The 18908-nt window shown below is 37.1% G+C and overlaps 1 protein-coding gene across 2 annotated transcripts in view; it reads right to left on the bottom strand.

Annotated features, from left to right (window-relative positions):
* Window positions 1-18908, bottom strand: part of Bruce (BIR repeat containing ubiquitin-conjugating enzyme) — a 48581-nt gene that overhangs the window by 15609 nt on the left and 14064 nt on the right. For both annotated transcript variants that reach the window (XM_089706611.1, XM_089706612.1), the window contains exons 18-39: window positions 18628-18811; window positions 17889-18107; window positions 17431-17568; window positions 16999-17128; window positions 16704-16845; window positions 16257-16554; window positions 15705-15877; window positions 13053-13128; window positions 12816-12944; window positions 12308-12569; window positions 11490-11743; window positions 10794-10953; window positions 10507-10590; window positions 10285-10410; window positions 9869-10008; window positions 9531-9693; window positions 4777-5004; window positions 3969-4254; window positions 1335-1549; window positions 800-984; window positions 277-412; window positions 106-190 (exon numbers count right to left, since the gene is read on the bottom strand). In XM_089706611.1, the coding sequence (XP_089562737.1) occupies window positions 106-190; window positions 277-412; window positions 800-984; window positions 1335-1549; window positions 3969-4254; window positions 4777-5004; window positions 9531-9693; window positions 9869-10008; window positions 10285-10410; window positions 10507-10590; window positions 10794-10953; window positions 11490-11743; window positions 12308-12569; window positions 12816-12944; window positions 13053-13128; window positions 15705-15877; window positions 16257-16554; window positions 16704-16845; window positions 16999-17128; window positions 17431-17568; window positions 17889-18107; window positions 18628-18811 (3813 nt within the window). The remainder of the gene's footprint in view (window positions 1-105; window positions 191-276; window positions 413-799; window positions 985-1334; window positions 1550-3968; window positions 4255-4776; window positions 5005-9530; window positions 9694-9868; window positions 10009-10284; window positions 10411-10506; window positions 10591-10793; window positions 10954-11489; window positions 11744-12307; window positions 12570-12815; window positions 12945-13052; window positions 13129-15704; window positions 15878-16256; window positions 16555-16703; window positions 16846-16998; window positions 17129-17430; window positions 17569-17888; window positions 18108-18627; window positions 18812-18908) is intronic.

The following is an 18908-nucleotide window of genomic DNA, read 5'->3' as shown; positions in this document are numbered from 1 at the left end:
AAAATAATGCAATTGGCAATAGAGCTTGATGCATTGTACATTAATTATTGATTTATTACAAACAAAATAGTAAACTTATTTTCTGGAAATAAAATAAATGCTTACCTTTCTTCAGAATCGATGGGTATCTCCATTCTTTCCAACAGCAGTTTGAACAATTCAGGTCTAATGTAGCACATTGAACACATTACTGAAAAAAAAATGTATGAATTAGGGAAACCTTAAACTGTAATTTACCGATTTTATTATATTTTAGACGATTAACATTAAACTTACCAGCATCCAGTGATTTCTTTAATAAACTGGCTTCATTCACATCAGTAACCCAAGTACAGATAAGCTCAAACAGATCATCAGTTATCAATTCTTCCAAATTGTCCATAAGTTTTTCTTCTTTCAGTGTCCATAATACCTGTTCGAAATACATTCAAGATTAAAACAATATAAATTAAATCAGATTTCTTAAAATTATTATGGGCTTCAAATAATTAATTAATAGGCAAACAAATTGGTTTGTTTTGAGCACAAAATAACAAAATGTGTGCGAGTACCCTATTGTTGTATACTTATATTATTATATATCGTGTGAAGTACAGAAACGGTAAGTAAAAAACTATTAAAAAATTATACACAGCGTCGATTTAAGCAAGTCGTATGCAGAGTAATGTATCGATAGTGTAACGTGTGGTTAGGTGGTTAGCAAATTTGCGATACGCAGAGTAATGAGTTAGTAACGCATGGTCACGTGCTTAACAAGTTTCGGTACACAGAGTAATGCATCAACAGAGTGTAACGTTACCGCAGCGAGCGTGTGCACGAGCGCGGCGGAGGGCGCGGCGCGCAGCTGCAGCGCGCGCTCGGCGGCGCGGTGCAGCCAGCGCAGGTAGGCGCGCGCGCACCCGGCCCCGCACGCGCGGCACAGCGCCGCCACCAGCCCGCACACGCCGCTCATGCTGCTCGTGCTGCCGCGCAGCGGCTGGAACGCTGCACACATAGTGCATATTGCTTAATAGTTAATCCATCAGGCCCCGGAATCAGAGACACAATAGAAAATCTATTGTGTCACGGTCGGATCTGGCCGTTCAGGGCTCAATGGGTTAATATACTCAGTGTCTGATTACTTTCAAGCTATTGGGATGTATTGTAAAATTGAATTTAAAAATTTCCAATTCCCAAAAAACAAAATTGAATTTGATTTCACAGACATATTTCTACCGAAAAATTCTGATAAAAATAAAATATTTGAAAGTTACAGCAGTTTAGCTGAGCCAGCTTAATTGATATAAATTTTACAGCAAAATTGAATTTTAAACTAAACGTAAAATGTATCATACCATGTGCGTGCGCATGGGCATCGAGATCCAGCAAGCGGTCGAGCAAAGGCTCCTGCAGCGAGGGCTGCGCACGCGCCGCGGCCAGCAGTGCCAAGTGCGCATGATGCGCGGGCGCACCGCCAGCCAGCAGCGCTCCGCATAACGCGCGAACTGCACCGCCGCCGCACGCCGCGCGACCACGCACGCACGCGCATACTACGCTCGCCCAGTTGTTTCTAATAATAAAAATATAATATGTTATAAAAATCAATTAACCAATTCATCACGCATCATCATTCATGCATCAATTAATTTTACCAAAAATGCCTTCTTATGTACAGTCACGAGCAATAATATATGCCTAGGGGGCGATGTGCAAAAATATCTGTCACTAGAACAAATTCAATAATATCTGTCTGCCCGTATACAGCAAAAATATCTGACATTATTAGGCAGCATAATAAAGTGGCATCAAAATTATATGACGAAAATGTAGAGCAAATAATTGTGACAACCTCTCGAAGCATAAATATGTGACGTCACCTAGGAGGCAATAATATCTGACACAATTTTATATTTCTGTATTGTAAAATATAATTGATTCCTCACAAAAAGCATAAATATGTGACACTAGCTTTCCGCCCGCGGCTTCGCCTGCGTTTTCACAGAAATACCGCATAGTTCCCGTTCACGGCATACATATTATGTGACATCAACTAGGTGGCAATAATATCTGACACAATTTCATATTTCTGTGTTTTGCATCGATTCCTTACAAAAAGCATAAATATGTGACATCAACTAGGAAGCAATAATATCTGACACAATTTCATATTTCTGTATTTTGCATCGATTCCTCACACAAAGCATAAATATGTGACACCAACTAGGTGGCAATAATATCTGACACAATTTTATATTTCTGTATTTTGCATCGGTTCCTCACACAAAGCATAAATATGTGACACCAACTAGGTGGCAATAATATCTGACACAATTTTATATTTCTGTATTTTGCGTTGATTCCATACAAAAAGCATAAATATGTGACATCAACTAGGAAGCAATAATATCTGACAAACTAGGAAGCAATAATATCTGACACAATTTTATTTTCAATTTAATATTGAATTAATATAAAATAAATAAATTTTATTTTAACTACGTTGTTTTAAAACATGATTATCATATTAATAAATATGTGCCGTCGTTGTATACTACATATTGTATGTCTAGATATTATATCCTACTAGCTTAACACCCGCGGCTTCGCCCGCGTTTTCAAAGAAAAACACGCATAGTTTCCGTTCCTGTGGGATTTCCAGGATAAAAGCTCTCATAAGCGTTAATCCAAGTTACCTTCTATGTGTGTGCCAAATTCCATTGTTTTGTCTTTTATTTGTGTGAAAGAGTAACAAACATCCTTACATGATACGAACTTTCGCATTTATAATATTAGAAGGATATCATATCATGACAAAATTAAAGTATTCATATACTTATATGAATACCCACTTGGGTAGATCTATTTTATTTGAAGGTTCAGTGTAACCTTCGTGTATTATTTAGAAATTGTTTTGTTATATTTGACGTTAGCGGCGTTTGACACGATTGCTTCGTTATTCATTGGTTATTCATTTTCATTTACCTATAATATTGCTATTATTTTATTGAGTATCGAAAATTATGGCAAGTTATCATATTATAGTAATTTCATTTAAATAAAAAATATTTACAAAATATAATGTGTCTTTTGTTCATATTCTTACCCCAGCAAAATACAAAACACTAATTCAATAAAAAAACGTTTGGCCTTTTTAAAATCCTATCCTATCTTATCCTACTAGTCCTACTATAATCCTATCCTACTAATCTAGTATTTTAAATGCGAAAGTTTGTGAAGATGTGTATGTGTGTGTTTGTTACTCTTTCACGCAAATACTACTGAACCGATTACAATGAAATTTAGCAGACATATAAAGGGTAACTTGGGTTAACACATAGGATAGGTTTTATCCCAAAATTCCCACGGGAACGGGAACTATGCGGTATTTCTGTGAAAACGCAGGCGAAGCCGTGGGCGGAAAGCTAGTGTCACATATTTATGCTTTTTGTGAGGAATCAATTATATTTTACAATACAGAAATATAAAATTGTGTCAGATATTATTGCCTCCTAGGTGACGTCACATATTTATGCTTCGAGAGGTTGTCACAATTATTTGCTCTACATTTTCGTCATATAATTTTGATGCCACTTTATTATGCTGCCTAATAATGTCAGATATTTTTGCTGTATACGGGCAGACAGATATTATTGAACCCGTTCTTATGACAGATATTTTTGCTAATCTGCAAATGGTAATATATTTATGCTTCTGACTGTACATGTTTAAATTTTATTCCGTTTCATTTGCCCATGTTAGTTGAAATTCTAATAAACAGGAAATAATTGTATTTAATAAATTGGTAAATTATAAAACGGGAAACAAACGGTATCAATAACTTTATCATATCAGTACTTACTATTTAATAATTGTATATTTTGTAATTGTATAGCTGTAAGGTACCTTATCATAAATAAATAAATAAATAAATAAATATTTTTAATTTAAGCTTATAAGAATAGAAATAAAACTAACTATTAAACACTCACCCAGTACTATCATGAGTATAGGACGTATTGTGCACATCCGACGTCGGAGGCAGAGTCGGCAGCGGCGGTTGCGGCGCGAACGCGGGCGCGGCGAGCAAACGCAACTGAAGCAGGCCCATATTCGACGAGTCTCGTGGTCTGTACAGACGCAGTTGCACTGTTGTGCATACGATGGGTCGGGCTAGTACCAGCCGAATGAATGTCATGCCGGCGGTGCTTTGTGGCGGGCCAAGTGGGGCCAGTGTGCCACCGCAACCAGCTTCTACACCTACAGCTCCAGGGCACGCTATATACAGAAATAGTTTTTGTAATAGAACATAATATTATGAGATTAGTAATAAGTTTTCCTTGAATAAAATAAAAAATTGGTTGTTTGTAAAGTAGGTTTACGATCGAGATGTTTACGTGATAACGTCTTATTGGTGGCAGCGCTCGAGATGAGACGGGAGATCGGTCCGTCTCTCTCTCGTTATACCTGCGATCGCGCTCGTGAGGTTTTGGTGTGATACAAGTTTCTGAACATGTCACCCGACTAAAACGATTTTAAAAACGTTATCACGTCAAAAAAAGTTCTTTATGGCGGATTAACTTTACAAAATGTAAAAAAAACTACTGTGATAAAAGCTATTTACTTGATATAAATGAATGATAAATATCATCCTATTAAATTAATATTTGATACAAAACGTTAATTTACAATGAAATGTTAAATGTCTATTAAACATAAAATCCTATTTATGTCCACATTTTAACATTAGCAGTTGCCGTTTCATTATTACGGTGCGTGCTATATGCGTCGAGTACTAACTGGCGAGGCTGGTGACGTGCGGCTGCAGGTGCACCTCGTGCAGGCGCGCCGCGTACGGCAGGTGCAGGCTGAGCGCGAGCGACGCGTCGTCCGCGCTGAAGAAGTGGTAGGACCAGGCGGCCGCGCGCACGCGCCGCGCCGCGCACCCCGCCCCGCGCGCGCCCTCCGCGCCGCCGCCCAGCAGCACGTCCGCCGCCTGCGCCGTCGGGTTGCCGCACGACACTGAGCCTGCACATCATAATACAAACCTCATTTATTTTATACTGGCTGCTCCGCGCGGTTTCACCCCCGTGGCTCCACTCCTGTTAGTCGTAGCGTGATGATATACAGTGTGTCCGGACATGACATACCGATATTTGAAGGGGCTATTTATTCTCCAGGTATTTTTATCGACAATAGGCATGACGACAGTATCCATAAATGATCGTATTAGTGTTTTTAAGGGAAAATGTACAATAAATAAATTCAATATAGTGACTTAGAAATCTTAAAACCATTAAGGGCTTGGTCTAGTAGTGCAAACAAATGCATCCTGTCATCCTATATGTAAATAATACAAATGTACTAAGCGAAAGTTGCTCCACTTAATTTTTAAAAATTAAATCATTCGTATAATTTAATATTCGTAATAAGTACCAAAAATGACAATTTGAAACAATTTTCGTGAAAATTACACCGGGTGATTTTTTTTATCAGTACACAAAATTTGCGAATACTTTCTATTGATATCTTCAACTTCATGTTTATATAACTGATCAACTTTTATAAAGAAATTTGGACGAAATATAAAAAAAAATAAGCTTTCCATACAAAATGCATAACTCTGTACATTTTTTTCGACCTAAGTTTCTTAGTGAAAGTTGTTCAGTTTAACTAATAAAACGGATAAACAAATTTTGTATATAATAAAAAAAATGTAATGTTTGTGTTAAAAAATTATAAAATAGAAAAATACGCAAATGAAAACAAAAGATATTTATTTCTGACTAGCTTCCGCCCGCGACTCCGTCCGCGCGGATGTCAGTCTTCGCGTCTTCTACAGATTTATTATATTATGTATAATATATAGATTTATATTGATAAACCTAATAAATCTTTTGCTAGCATTCTGATGCTTTATCGGTTGCACTGGATTTATCTCTTTTTTTTCAATCGCTTGAATGATATAGGATGGGTCCTTGATGGGCATCGAATGCTGAAGTCTCGAATCAATCAATTCTGACAGTAGGCAATTTATGTAAAATCTTGATAATGGTCCATCATTTTATTTTGCCTAAACGTTACATACTTTTTTATATATTCTATTTTTAACGAATGATTCACTCCAGTCCAAACAGCAAATAAGCAGACTTCTGCTTCTGCAACGTTTAGTTGTCCCTGAATTTGGAAAAAATAGTCATGATTCTTATCTATGACAAAAGTGTTATTTTTTGCATTGTATTTCAAATATTAAATTTTTTTAACCGCATCTTCCGCATTCATGTCTTTTGCCGGAATTAGACATTTAACTTCTACTAGTCCCATTTTCCCTTTTTGATATGGGAGTGTATAAAGTAAATTTTTTAGATAATTATCGTTATACTTTTAAAAAGTTATTATTGTCATTTTGCTCATTAGGTAAAGTAATTTCGATATCAGCTTTAAGTTTTTTGATACCTGCAATAATAACGTCATAATCGCCTGCACATACTTATCAATTACACCCTGTATACAATCCACCATCCACATTCATAATGTTTTCCTGTCCTCCTCTCCTTTACGCTGTTCACCGATACATTTTAAATGAGTAAATCTGCTACCACTGAAGGATGTTTCATTGTGATCAGCAAATTTTCACCACTGTTGTCGATTATTTGTTTTTCATTTTTAATCAGCAATTGGGAATCATCAGTTTTGTTTTTTGCAGATTGGTGATGTACCCTAACAATACGTCGAAAAGGGAAAGCATCAACGAATTATCGTTTTCGTCCTCTTTTTTTATTCTTCGCGTCTCTGTTACTTCTGTTTGTTTAGTTCTCAACACCCACTGAATTTTCTACGTTATTGTGATCTTCCATTACATCTGAGTTTTGATGATGTGATGATAATCCATTCGTTTTAATATTGGTACTTAGAGTTGGTAGACTAAACTAGAAATGGCGGACTAAATTTGTCAGCGCGTCTGTAAGATCAGAATATAAAACCAACATCCTGTATTTAAGTTACAAAATTAATAATCAAACAACATGCCGCTACGTTGAAAATGACTAGAAGAAAAAATTAAAACACCTCGGATCAATTTTGGAGTAAACAAATCATTTTCCCCGTATGGGGATTTCCCCGGATGAACTTGGGAAGTTCAAGTTCTCAATACAAGTTTATATTATATTTCGTATTTCTCAAACGAAAAATAAACATTTTTGGAACTTCAAAAAAATTATATTATAAGAAAATTTATGAGCTTACTTTAGTTTTAAAGAAATATACATCCCTTTACTGACACCCCGTAAAATAAAGAAATTGTTGCCAATCACCTTTGCAATCTATTTGGTTTCATTAACTTTATGTTCGAAGATAATTTTTTTTCTAGTGTAGTTACACGCGTATTTTTTTCGTTTATTTTCCATATCGAAATCAAATGTTTAAAAATACGAATATTTGCACAAAACTAAGATAAAAATAATCAATTAACAAAAATATTTAATTTAATGAAGTAGAGCAACTTTCACTTCGGTATGAAGGAAAATCGAGCGTAGAGCACACGTCAGAACGCTCCGGCACAAGGAGCGCGACTAAAGAAATTCGCTAGGATTTTTTCTAATTATTTTACATATTTTTTTAATATTTAAAGAATTATCAAAATTCAAAAAAAAAATTTTTTAAAGGATTAATACTCATTGGTCTTCAACCAACTCGAATAAATTAATGGAAAAAATAACTTTTAGCAGTATTTATCAATAGATTTTGTAAGGCAAAAATTGGGAAATTTAATGAATTTATAACGTTCTAATTAAGAAAATCATAAGTTTTTCGGCAAATGTATTCAGCAGTTTTTAATAACGACTATATAAGGATAATAATGCGCTGATCAGATTGTGTAAATTGTAATCGGTTGCAACGTAGTGAGTGCACAAACTTAGCTCGAAATGTCTTTGGGGGAAAGAGACTTATCTTGAAGGCCTGATTAAGGTAACATAAAGTAACTTTATAAATGTGAAAAAATTCACGCGCATTGCGTATATAACACTAATTGATAAACAAGAAAAAAAAATTCAGTTTATCATTTCATTAGCCGGGAAAAAATTGTCAAATAACTTGTTGAAAACGCAATTTTGCTAGACTGCAGCCTTAAGATTAATGAGATTATCAATAAAATAAAACATTGAAATTCTGCAGTTAGCCATTTTGACTAAAACACGCGTGACGTCACGCTTAAGTAAACAACTCGCGTCAGATGTGTTTTGTTGTTATGAATATGTTGAGAATACGCATTTTTATTTATTTTCTATTGTTTCACGTATGCTTTATCGACTAAGAACAGAAATACAATTGCGAATTCACGAATACGTGGTTCGGGGTTCTCCGCACCAACTTTATACAATCATTTCTTATTATTTCTCGCTTGAAATAATTACTAACACATTTTTGAGCATTATTTTTATGTGGATTCACACTGCAATACTGCACACCACTCATAAACTTTGAAATTCGTTTCTATAACACATATTAAATAAAGACTTTTTTAATTTTCTTCGCAATGCGTACAAATAATTACGTATTTACCAAAGTTTGACGTCACGCCTACGCCATGACACCTGTGAGCTGTTTTGGCACAGTTAATAAATATTTTTTGAAAAATGGCTTTTATCTTCGTTAAATTTAAGTATATTACCGAAATATAGGGTTTTTCTTGTATAGTAAACGTATACACACATTATGGAAGAGGATTTCAAAATCTTTCGTCATGCCTATTCAACCCCTCTACAGTCCCCTACCTCACCCCCCTCAAAATGGTTTTCGAATTTTTTAAAGTATGTTTCATCACTCTTATCAATTAAATTTGTTTAGTGGTCCCTAGAATAACTTGTTATTGTTCAAATAAAACCAAATTTAGTATTTTGTGACACTCACTTTCGAAGTTATTACAATTTTCATAAATTCACTATCCGAATTGATAGGTTTGCCATTTTGAGGGGGGTGAGGTAGGGGACATTAGAGGGGTTGAATTGTCGATAAAAATACCTGGAGAATAGCCCCTTCAAATATCGGTATGTCATGTCCGGACACACTGTATAGCCTATAACCTTCCTCGATAAATGAGCTATCTAACACCGAAAGAATTTTTCAAATCGGACCAGTAGTTCCCGAGATTAGCGCGTTCAAACAAACTCTTCAGCTTTATAATATTAGTATAGATAAATTATCCACTACATTTTACTACTAGAAATACATGATGTTACTTTACTACATATGTAATGACAAAATACATAATATTTTTTTAAGGTATTGTTATTATTGCTAGGCCACCGGCCAATACAGTGTAATAGTGTATTTTTTTTAAATGTCTGTGTTTACAGTACATATTAGAAGTATAGTATAACTTCACTTTAAAATACAATACATTAGAAATTTCATTAATTACAACTTGATAAAAAAAATCAATTACATTATGCAATGTTCACAATAGAAGTTTTTACTAAGCACCTTATCCAAAATTAACGTCCAAATTTATGATGGACCATTATAAGTACTAACAAGAAAAGTAGAAAACTTACAGAATGGTGCAATATTGATAAGCCCATCGGTAGCTTCGATGACCGGCGGCTGCGTTTTCTTACTACTGGAAGCAGCGGGCGTAGATAGGTTGATAAGTTGCGGGGGAAGCTTCAAGTGGTTCATTAGAGATGATACCAGCCCTTGACTGCTGCTTGGACCCGCCTGTAGGAATATTTTAGTTGAAAATAATTTAGATTTTATTAATAATGTAGCAACTACCGATACTATAAAAAATTTAAAATCATAAAAAAACCCATGGTTAAGTTCCTTTGTTTTTAATGAATATCCTAGGAAGCTATGAAATTCTTGAATAGAATAGTACTTTTAATAAATTTACCTGGTGGCAGGCATTGAGCTTTTTGACAGCAAGGTCCATACCACCCGCGTCTATGAATGCGGCTAAAACCTCCGGCTTGTCCAAAAGTCGCATAAGCAGTTGTTGCATCGCCTGAGAGAGATTCACCACTTCGTCTTTGGCTGAAAAAATAAATACAATTTAACTTTTCTAACTTGCTTTAATCTGAAAACAATCAATACAGAGAAGAACTAGTATATGAAAAGTTATTTAACAGCCGAACATCTAAACATTGATTGATTAAATATTTAGAAGTAATTATACATAAACTTTTTTTTAATGTTATCTTATATTATGCAGAGTGGACACGTAGGTATACAGATGGGCCTCATAAATTTGTTTTTTATAAGCTATCGTGCATTCGTAATATTAGTATGTATTTTTATCTTATTACTTACAGAGGTAACGTATAAGTGCGGGCAACATAAGCACAGGGCTGGAAGCCACCGCGGGAATGTGCGCCACCAACCAGAACACCTCCTCCTTCAGAGAGCACTGCTCCGTTGAGTTCTCTACGTTTCCGCCTTAAATTACAAAGGCATAAATTATGAATCGTGAATTTCAAAATAATTTTTAAGTATGTACCTAATATGTATATAATTAGGTACTTTTTAACTTACTTGAATTTACTACCATTGTGGTCATGCCATCGCACATTGATAGTGTCCTGTAGAACTTTTCCATGATTGTAGGATGTTGCAACACTGCAAAACAATAAGTTTATGTAAAATAAATATAAAAATTTTAAGAAAGTGAAATTCAATGATCACAAAGTTTTTTCACATAGAAAAGTCAGCAGTTGTTTGTCAAAGACAGAGAGTATTCATAGAAATCCTGATGAATGATTAAAAATATTCGGGTTCCTTGATATAATTAAAAAAGGAAATCTAATAAAATAATAACGTACCGGTGTCAGCTAGGCAAGGCGGACGCGGTACGTGCTTGCGCTCGTCCTCCAAGTTAGTGCCCGCAGACTGTTGTTGTGCCTGTTTGCTTTCGTCTGTTTGACTCTCCTCACCGCCCGAACCGCTACCACCGCTGGAGGTACTCTCGGGGCTAGCTGCCGCCTAATGTATATATTTTTATATGAGTACTAGCGGTCCGCCCCGGCTTCGCCCGTGGTACATATGAAAAATAGATGTTGGCCTATTCTCAGACTTACCCGATATGCACAGAAAATTTCATGAGAATCGGTCCAACCGTTTCGGAGGAGTATGCAGACTAACATTGTGACACGAGAATTTTATATATAAGATTTATTGGACAAAATAAACAAAAGACTCACAACAGAGATTTTAATTATAGTTAATTCGATTTTATAGATAGTAGATCAAATTAAAACGAATTATTGTTTGGCTTTCCTATTACAAAAACTTGTTATTCAATTACTCCAACGTTACATAGCAAAGTAATGGTACATGCTTTCAAAATTTACATTCTATGCAATTAAAAATGGTAGGATGATGATAGGATTACTAACATAGTTTCTAAGATTATAACATATACATAATTATACACTAATACACTAACACAAATATGGATGAATAAATGGGAATAAAAAAGTATTTATTATTAATTATATGCGTATAGTATGTACACGTACCTGAGTTGCGGGCTCAGCGGAGCTACTGCCACCCGCAGCAGCAGCCGCAGCGGAGCGCGCGCGCGGCAGCGGTTGCGCGAGCAGCTTGCGGCAGTAGAGCAGCAGCGAGGCGAGCACGGCGCGGCGGTGCGGCGGGCGGCGCGCCGGGGCCCCGCCCAGCACGTCGGCCAGCAGCCCGCCGCGCGCCTCGCCCCACGCGCCGCCCTCCGCGCGCCACGCGCCGCCCCACCACACCCACCCGCTGCACTGCTCCGCTTCAACACAAACACACAACGTTACAATACTGTTAGACGTAACTTTTGATTTGATGTTTTTGTGGATGAATAGTTGTCACTATTTCCTGTTAAAACATGTTTATCTGTCAAAAACTATAAATTGCCGCTTTCCTTTGAATCGTGGCGCATTCGTACGAATCGTGCATAAGGGCTCGGACGTTATACGACGTTCAACCCAACTACCCTCACTTTACTAATACTCGTTGACTTGCTGCGATTTGTTATCAACTACCTACATCAATTAGGTAGCTGTGTAGAATCGCAGTACATTATTATTACATTCAAACTAATTTCTTTAATTCGCGTTTAATTTCTTATAATACATTCAAGAACAAAATCTTAACACACATTCTTTAGAAGTAAGACATTTAAATCTCTCATTATATAAAATAATCCAGTTGCCTTTTAAGGTCAATCTGGTTTTGATATTTCTATTAAAACATCACTTACGTACATAAATAGTATAAATCACTTTAAATATTTCAACATTTCGCGTAAAACAACCTCCAGGAACTAATTAATAATAATTATAACAGTACTCACCGACAGCTTCAATCAACGGCAGCGCGTGGTGTATGTGCTTGGGCGCGAGCGCGGGCAGCAGCGAGTGCGCAGCCCGTAACAATGCCGCATGCAAATCGAGTGCGTGGTGTGCGTGCGCATGTGCATTGCCGCTCTGCCATAGCGCAGCTAGCGCACGTAATGTGCACAACGCGCCAGCCGCACCGCGTGGCACAACTACACGGGATACCACTGCTTGGAGGGCTGCTGCAGCGCCTGCTCCAGCTCCGACTGTGCTGCCACCCTATTGATGGAAAAATTAAATATAAAATAACCTTTTAGTTTTCAGTAAATAATCTACCCAATAATTGAAACTTAATACATATTGGAAATATGATATATCAATAAAATCTATTTCAACATGCAATATATTAAACACGTCAAATCAAATATTGTTTTCTCCGCGTGTTAGAGTAAGTATAAAATTTTTACCATGTAATCAACTTAAAATTAAATACAGCACATGAAGAAAATTATAAATATAACTTACCAAATAGGGCTCTGATGAAACGACGGCACCATCTGCAGCAATGTCAATGGATACAAATTTAACGAGCGCCGGCACGAAGTACTCGCACTCCAAGATCACGCGGCCCATCGTTTGAGTGCTGCCTTCCGTCTGTTAACATATTATATTACTGATTAAACTTATCATTTTTACTAATGACGAATCAAATAATTTAACATCTGTTCAATGTGGTTAGGTGAATTAAATAAAATAATATACCTGAAGAGGTAAACTAGCAACCCATGCTAATGCCTGCATTGAAAGCACCCAGCAACGCAGTGATATATTTTCCAATCTGTAAGTAATAATTGGATTTAAAGAATAGAACAGGATAGATTTATTGTATTTTTTTAAAGAATAAATATTGTATTTTATTTTAGAATAAATTTGTCAAAGTTAAATAAAATGCAGTCAACCTTTTTATAAGCAAAGATATAATAATTATGATAATTGTAGTACAAAAAAGTAAAACACATTGCGTGTAGAAGAAGCGCTTAACACTAATTGACATAAACTGCTCAAGTATAATCATTACGAGAAGGGTTACCTATCTTAATCTCGAATTTTTATATTCCGAAGTTTTGTTAGCCATATAATCGCAACTCCGAATTTCGTTTGCCCATTTCTTCATTTGTACGACGTTTCACAATCCAGACGAATGAGTTCCAGACATACGAAATCTAAATGCACAAAATCGAGATGACCGTAATCCATATGCACGAAAGCCAGATTTTTAAAACACAAATTTTTGAAATACAGTTAATTGATATCCAGACAAACAATGTCCAGATTTTTAAAATTCAAATAAACGATATCCAGAAAAACGAAATCCTTCCAGGGGGAACCTAACCTAACCTAACCTAACCTACTGAATAGATTTTAACACTTAAACCTTTCTGTAATGGGCAAATAAAACAATAGCGAGTCGGTTCTAGCACTCGCCGGCCGCTGCCGCGGCACGCTCGCTTCGCTCGTTCGGCTCGTGCGTGGGGTCGCAGTTCAAACCTAACCAGAGGCGGCTCGTGACAAAATTGTATGGGTGTTCACTTGAAATAAAACAACGAAAATACAATAGCGTTAGCAGGATAATTTATTACAAAAAAAATTAGCACCACATTATAAATCCATACTATAATATTATAAATGCGAAAGTAACTCTGTCTGTCTATCTGTTACTCAATCACGCCTAAACTACTGAACCAATTTGCATGAAATTTGGTATGGAGATATTTTGATACCCGAGAAAGGACATAGGCTACCTTTTATTGCGAAATATGTACCACGGGCGAAGCCGGGGCGGACCTCTAGTAATATTATAAATGCGAAAGTGTGTTTATTCGTTTTAATGTGACATGGCCATGGGTAACTTTTGACAGCGGTGAAACGACTCATACTAATGCGAATTTAACATCAGGGGAATCCGCGGGCAAAGAAAAATATATGAATATTGTTTTCAATCAAAATGATGATGATGATATTATTGTTCATGAAATTAATAATAATTCCATAATTCCAGGGCCCTGGTGAAGGCGCCCAACGACCGGGCGAGTTTATACGTTCGCTAGCTATGCAGATACTGAGCCATTCTGATGGATAGAGAGCATAGCACACCTATTCCCAGGAATAGGTGGGTGGTTGGTAGTACTTTAATCAGTCGTAAAAATTTCCAATTTTAGGAAGATTAGAAAAATGCTTTTAACAATAGTTAGGGAAATTTCGATTGACAGAAAAATTACGATAAGTCAGGAAAAAATTCTATAAATCAGGAAAATTTCCATGTCAGGAAAATTTCTTTAAGCTGGAAAATTTCCATAAGTAAGGAAAATTTCTATACGCGAGGAAAATTTCCATAAGGAAAATTTCTATACGCCAGGAAAATTTGTATGTCAGGAAAATGTTTATAAGCCAGGAAAATTTCTATACACCAGGAAAATTCCTATAAGTCAGGAAAATGTTTATAAGCCAGGAAAATTTCTAAACGCCAGGAAAATTTCTTTAAAGAAGGAAAATTTATATACGTCAGGAAAATGTTTATAAGCTGGAAAATTTCCATAAAGAAAATTTCTATAAACAAGGAAAATTTCTATCCGTCAGGAAAAATTGTATGTATAAGCCAGGAAAATTTCTATGCGTCGGAAAAAATTCTATACGTCAGGAAAAATTAGATAAGTCGGGAAAAATTAGATAAGTCGGGAAAAATTAGATAAGTCGGGAAAATTTCTATACGCCAGGAAAATTTCCATAAGTAAGGAAAATTTCTATACGCCAGGAAAATTTCTATACGCCAGGAAAATTTCCATAAGAAAGGAAAATTTCTATACGCCAGGAAAATTTGTATGTCAGGAAAATGTTTATAAGCCAGGAAAATTTCTATACACCAGGAAAATTCCTATAAGTCAGGAAAATGTTTATAAGCCAGGAAAATTTCTAAACGCCAGGAAAATTTCCATAAGTAAGGAAAATTTCTATACGCCAGGAAAATTTCAAGTGATAAATTATGATAAATTTATCGCTATTTGTCATTCATTACATCTGTCTTTACAAGTTCTAACAACGGGGTTTAGTTTTCGGGGTTTTAAGATTCGGGTAATAGTAATTCGAGTTTGTTATGAGTCACATGACACATCCCGCAAGTACGCACAGCTCCAGCGCACCTTCTTCACGCACGCAGGTGCAGTCACGTACACATGTACACACACACACGGCGCATACTCACTCACACTCGTGCGCAGGGATACACGTACAGTGACGCATAGCTCCACACACACACACACACACACACACACACGGCGCATACTCACTCACACTCGTGCGCAGGGATACACGTACAGTGACGCACAGCTCCACACATACACACACACGCATACTCACTCGGTGAGCGACTTGAGCAGCGCGGTGACCGTGTCGGAGGCGAGGCGGATGCGCGGCGCGTCCGCGGGCACGGTGAGCGCGGCGAGCGACCACGCGCCGCCGCCCGTGCCCCACGACGAGCCGTTCAGTGTGAGCCATAGAGACACCACGTTCTCCATGAACGTGCAGTCCACCTATAAAGCGAGATTAGGATGATAATAACGCGTCAAATTTTGAATTTAAACAGACACTAACTAACATAGACTATAGAAATGACTGCAAAATTTCACAGTGATATGCATTTTGTTGCAAAAAAAAATGTTTACAAGTGTTACTGTATACCATAGCGTCTATAGTGTATTTAATATTTATATTGTTTGCTTTTCATGAGTTTGATTATTGGCTTTAAAGTGATTTCTTTTTTGTAATAATTATTCTGAAGCAGCATAATAATCTCCCTAAATTCATTGGATATAATACAACACAATATTTATTATTATGAGCGTCCATCAAACAAACATTCTTGGAAATTACCATTAAATCTATAAATCTAATTTCAATCAAAATATTCACCTGATTGGGGAACTCCAGAGCGAGATGTCTGAACACATCGTATAGCGTGTGCGCGAGCGGCGGGTTGTGTCTATTCGCGGGCGCCGGCGGGGAGGCAGGCGAGGCGGGGGACGCGGGGGATGACGGGGAAGGTGGGGCGGGGGGCGAGGGGGTGGGTAGCGGTGTGGGCCGGTGCGGGGGCGCGCGTAACGCCGCGGGTAGAGATAGGGCAGTAGCGGCTAATACGCGTCGAGCGGCCACCTCCGCTGCCGCTGCCGGTCCGCTCTCTAGCCGCGCGTCCACACACGAGGATAGCGTGCTGTATGGATTTAAAACAAAAATATAAAAATGTCACCCGCAAAATATCAAAAGATGATCATTTAGTCACACTTTTGAAATAGATTTTTAATAATATATTCGAAGAATAAGTTAAAATTTAATTATAATCAACATTCTGATAGATAATACCTTGTGTTTAAATCGACAGCTTGTTTGGTTTTTGTCTCTTTCTTCACAGCGTCCAATAAATACTGCTCCAGTTTCTCTTCTGGTTCTGAATCATCTGATTCGATTAATTGACTCAATTGGTATTCCATGTAGTAATTAAGATCTGCAATGATTAACAAACATGTTCCAATTAGGAATTAATTGTACAATCACTTGAATAAAGGATAAAATTCATCAAAATATAAATTATTTACTGGATAATCTTCAATAAAACTTTGTACATTAGAACAAGTACAACACTTATTTACTTATTAACCTTTTATAGGAGCCTTCCCAAAGTTAGGCTGGTCGTGAGCGAGCGTAGCGGTCACACGCGACGAGCTAGCTGCGTTCCACTCTTCGGCTACTGGTGTTGTAGGTTCACCACATTCAAATTCCACTAGATCCTGATTAAATTTAAGACTTGATTAAATACACTGAGAACCGGTTTCATCATTTACTGATAATTTTCTTAATAGCTCTACACAACACTTTTTTACGTCTTTTTTTTTCATAATTTTAAGGGACAGACAAATGATAATTTCTATAGAACATATACAGAAGCTGTAATTGAACGAAAAAAAAAAAGACCATAAGTATCTTCAACTGCTTTAACTTCAACTTATCTGGCTTAGATAACAAATTTACAAGAAAAAAAAAGGAATTTTATTTTCCGATTTATCATCTACCACTATTGCACGGTACCAACCTGCAGCAGCGCGGTGAGAGCGTGGCGTGGCCATGGGGGCAGAGTGACAGCACGTCTTGCGAGCCCCAGTATCCCACCGCCTTCGCCCCACCCGCACCAGCCGCACCCACCGCACAGCGCGCACACGCGACCCACCACCTAGAGATAAACGACAATTTGATTTAGAGAACTGTTTTTCGCACATTACAGAGAGCGTGGACTGTCAGTCTTGAATTTCTAAATGGCATACTCGGCAAAATCAAACCCTAGATTTTACTAAGATAGAATTACACAATAAAATAAATATTGATCGTTAGTTCAATATTTGTATGAAGTTGTAATAAAGTTCTATAAATAATATTTGTATTTCTATTATTTGTTTTCACCCTTACACGGCAATCGTAGCAGAATACTAAACAAAATTCCTGAAATAATTTCATTTACAAGAATTAATTTAAATAAAAAAGACAAAATCTCACCTTAGCGCACAGCAGCAGGTGATCAGCCGCGTGCGTGGAGTCAATAGTGAGTATGTGTGTGAGCAGCGCCTGCGCGAGCGCGGACGCGAGCTGCGGGCTCACGATGCGCACGTCGTCCGCGGGCCGCGCAGTGCTGGCTGTGCTGCTGCCCGCACCGCTTGAACCGCTCGCCCGCTTGCCCATCAAAGCCATGCGCGCTTTCAGTGTGAGCCGCGCGCGCTGCGAATAATACACGGTTTATTAATTGCAAATAAAATGATCAAATACATTTTATAGGCGTTCTAGATAAATACCTTAATTTATTAATTTTCGAAATTTGCAGTATACATTGTTTTTTATTTTCAATTATTTATAAAAACAATTCTTTAACATGTCAATATTGCGTACTTTACATTTTTTTTATATTGAACTAAATCAGATATATCACCAATGACTTGGAACTGGCATAAAAATTAGTTTTAACAAAACATTTAGGGCCGATTTTGCAATGCTTGAATAAAACTTATTCGTCGAATAATGTATAAAACTACCATTTTAAAAACGTATTTTAATTGCCTTTATTTGACAATTTACGTGACATTTTAATATTATCGTGTAATACTTTATTGGACGGATAAGTTTTATCCAAGCATTGAAAAATCGGCCCTTAAACGTCACTTTTAATAAAGGTAGTCCAGCCCAATGCCGTACGTCAAATGTTAATTATTTAAACATTCTCAATATAAAAACGCATGCTAACCTGCTGCTGCTCGAGCGCCACCTGTATGCCGCGGCGCGACGCCTCGAGCTCCTGCATCTGGTGCAACAGCTTCTTGTGCAGCTTGCGGCGGTGCAGCTTGCACTCGGCAGCGCGCGGCGACGGCGCGCCGGGTGACTCGCTGCCGCTTGCTGCACCCACGCGCCCGCCCGTCACCCAGTCCCATCTGGATACAGTAAATTATGTCATTTTAGAACTTAACCTCGTATTGTTGAAATATAATTATTGAATTGTATTTCGATAACGTGAAATAATTGTTAAAA

The sequence above is a fragment of the Colias philodice genome, chromosome 18 (genome assembly GCF_061535455.1).
Source record: "Colias philodice isolate Cphi_HAF_F1 chromosome 18, ilColPhil1 Martin Lab GWU primary, whole genome shotgun sequence".
Lineage (NCBI taxonomy): Eukaryota > Metazoa > Arthropoda > Insecta > Lepidoptera > Pieridae > Colias > Colias philodice.
Note: the sequence above shows the minus strand (reverse complement) of the source record. Positions and strands in the feature narration are given on the sequence as shown.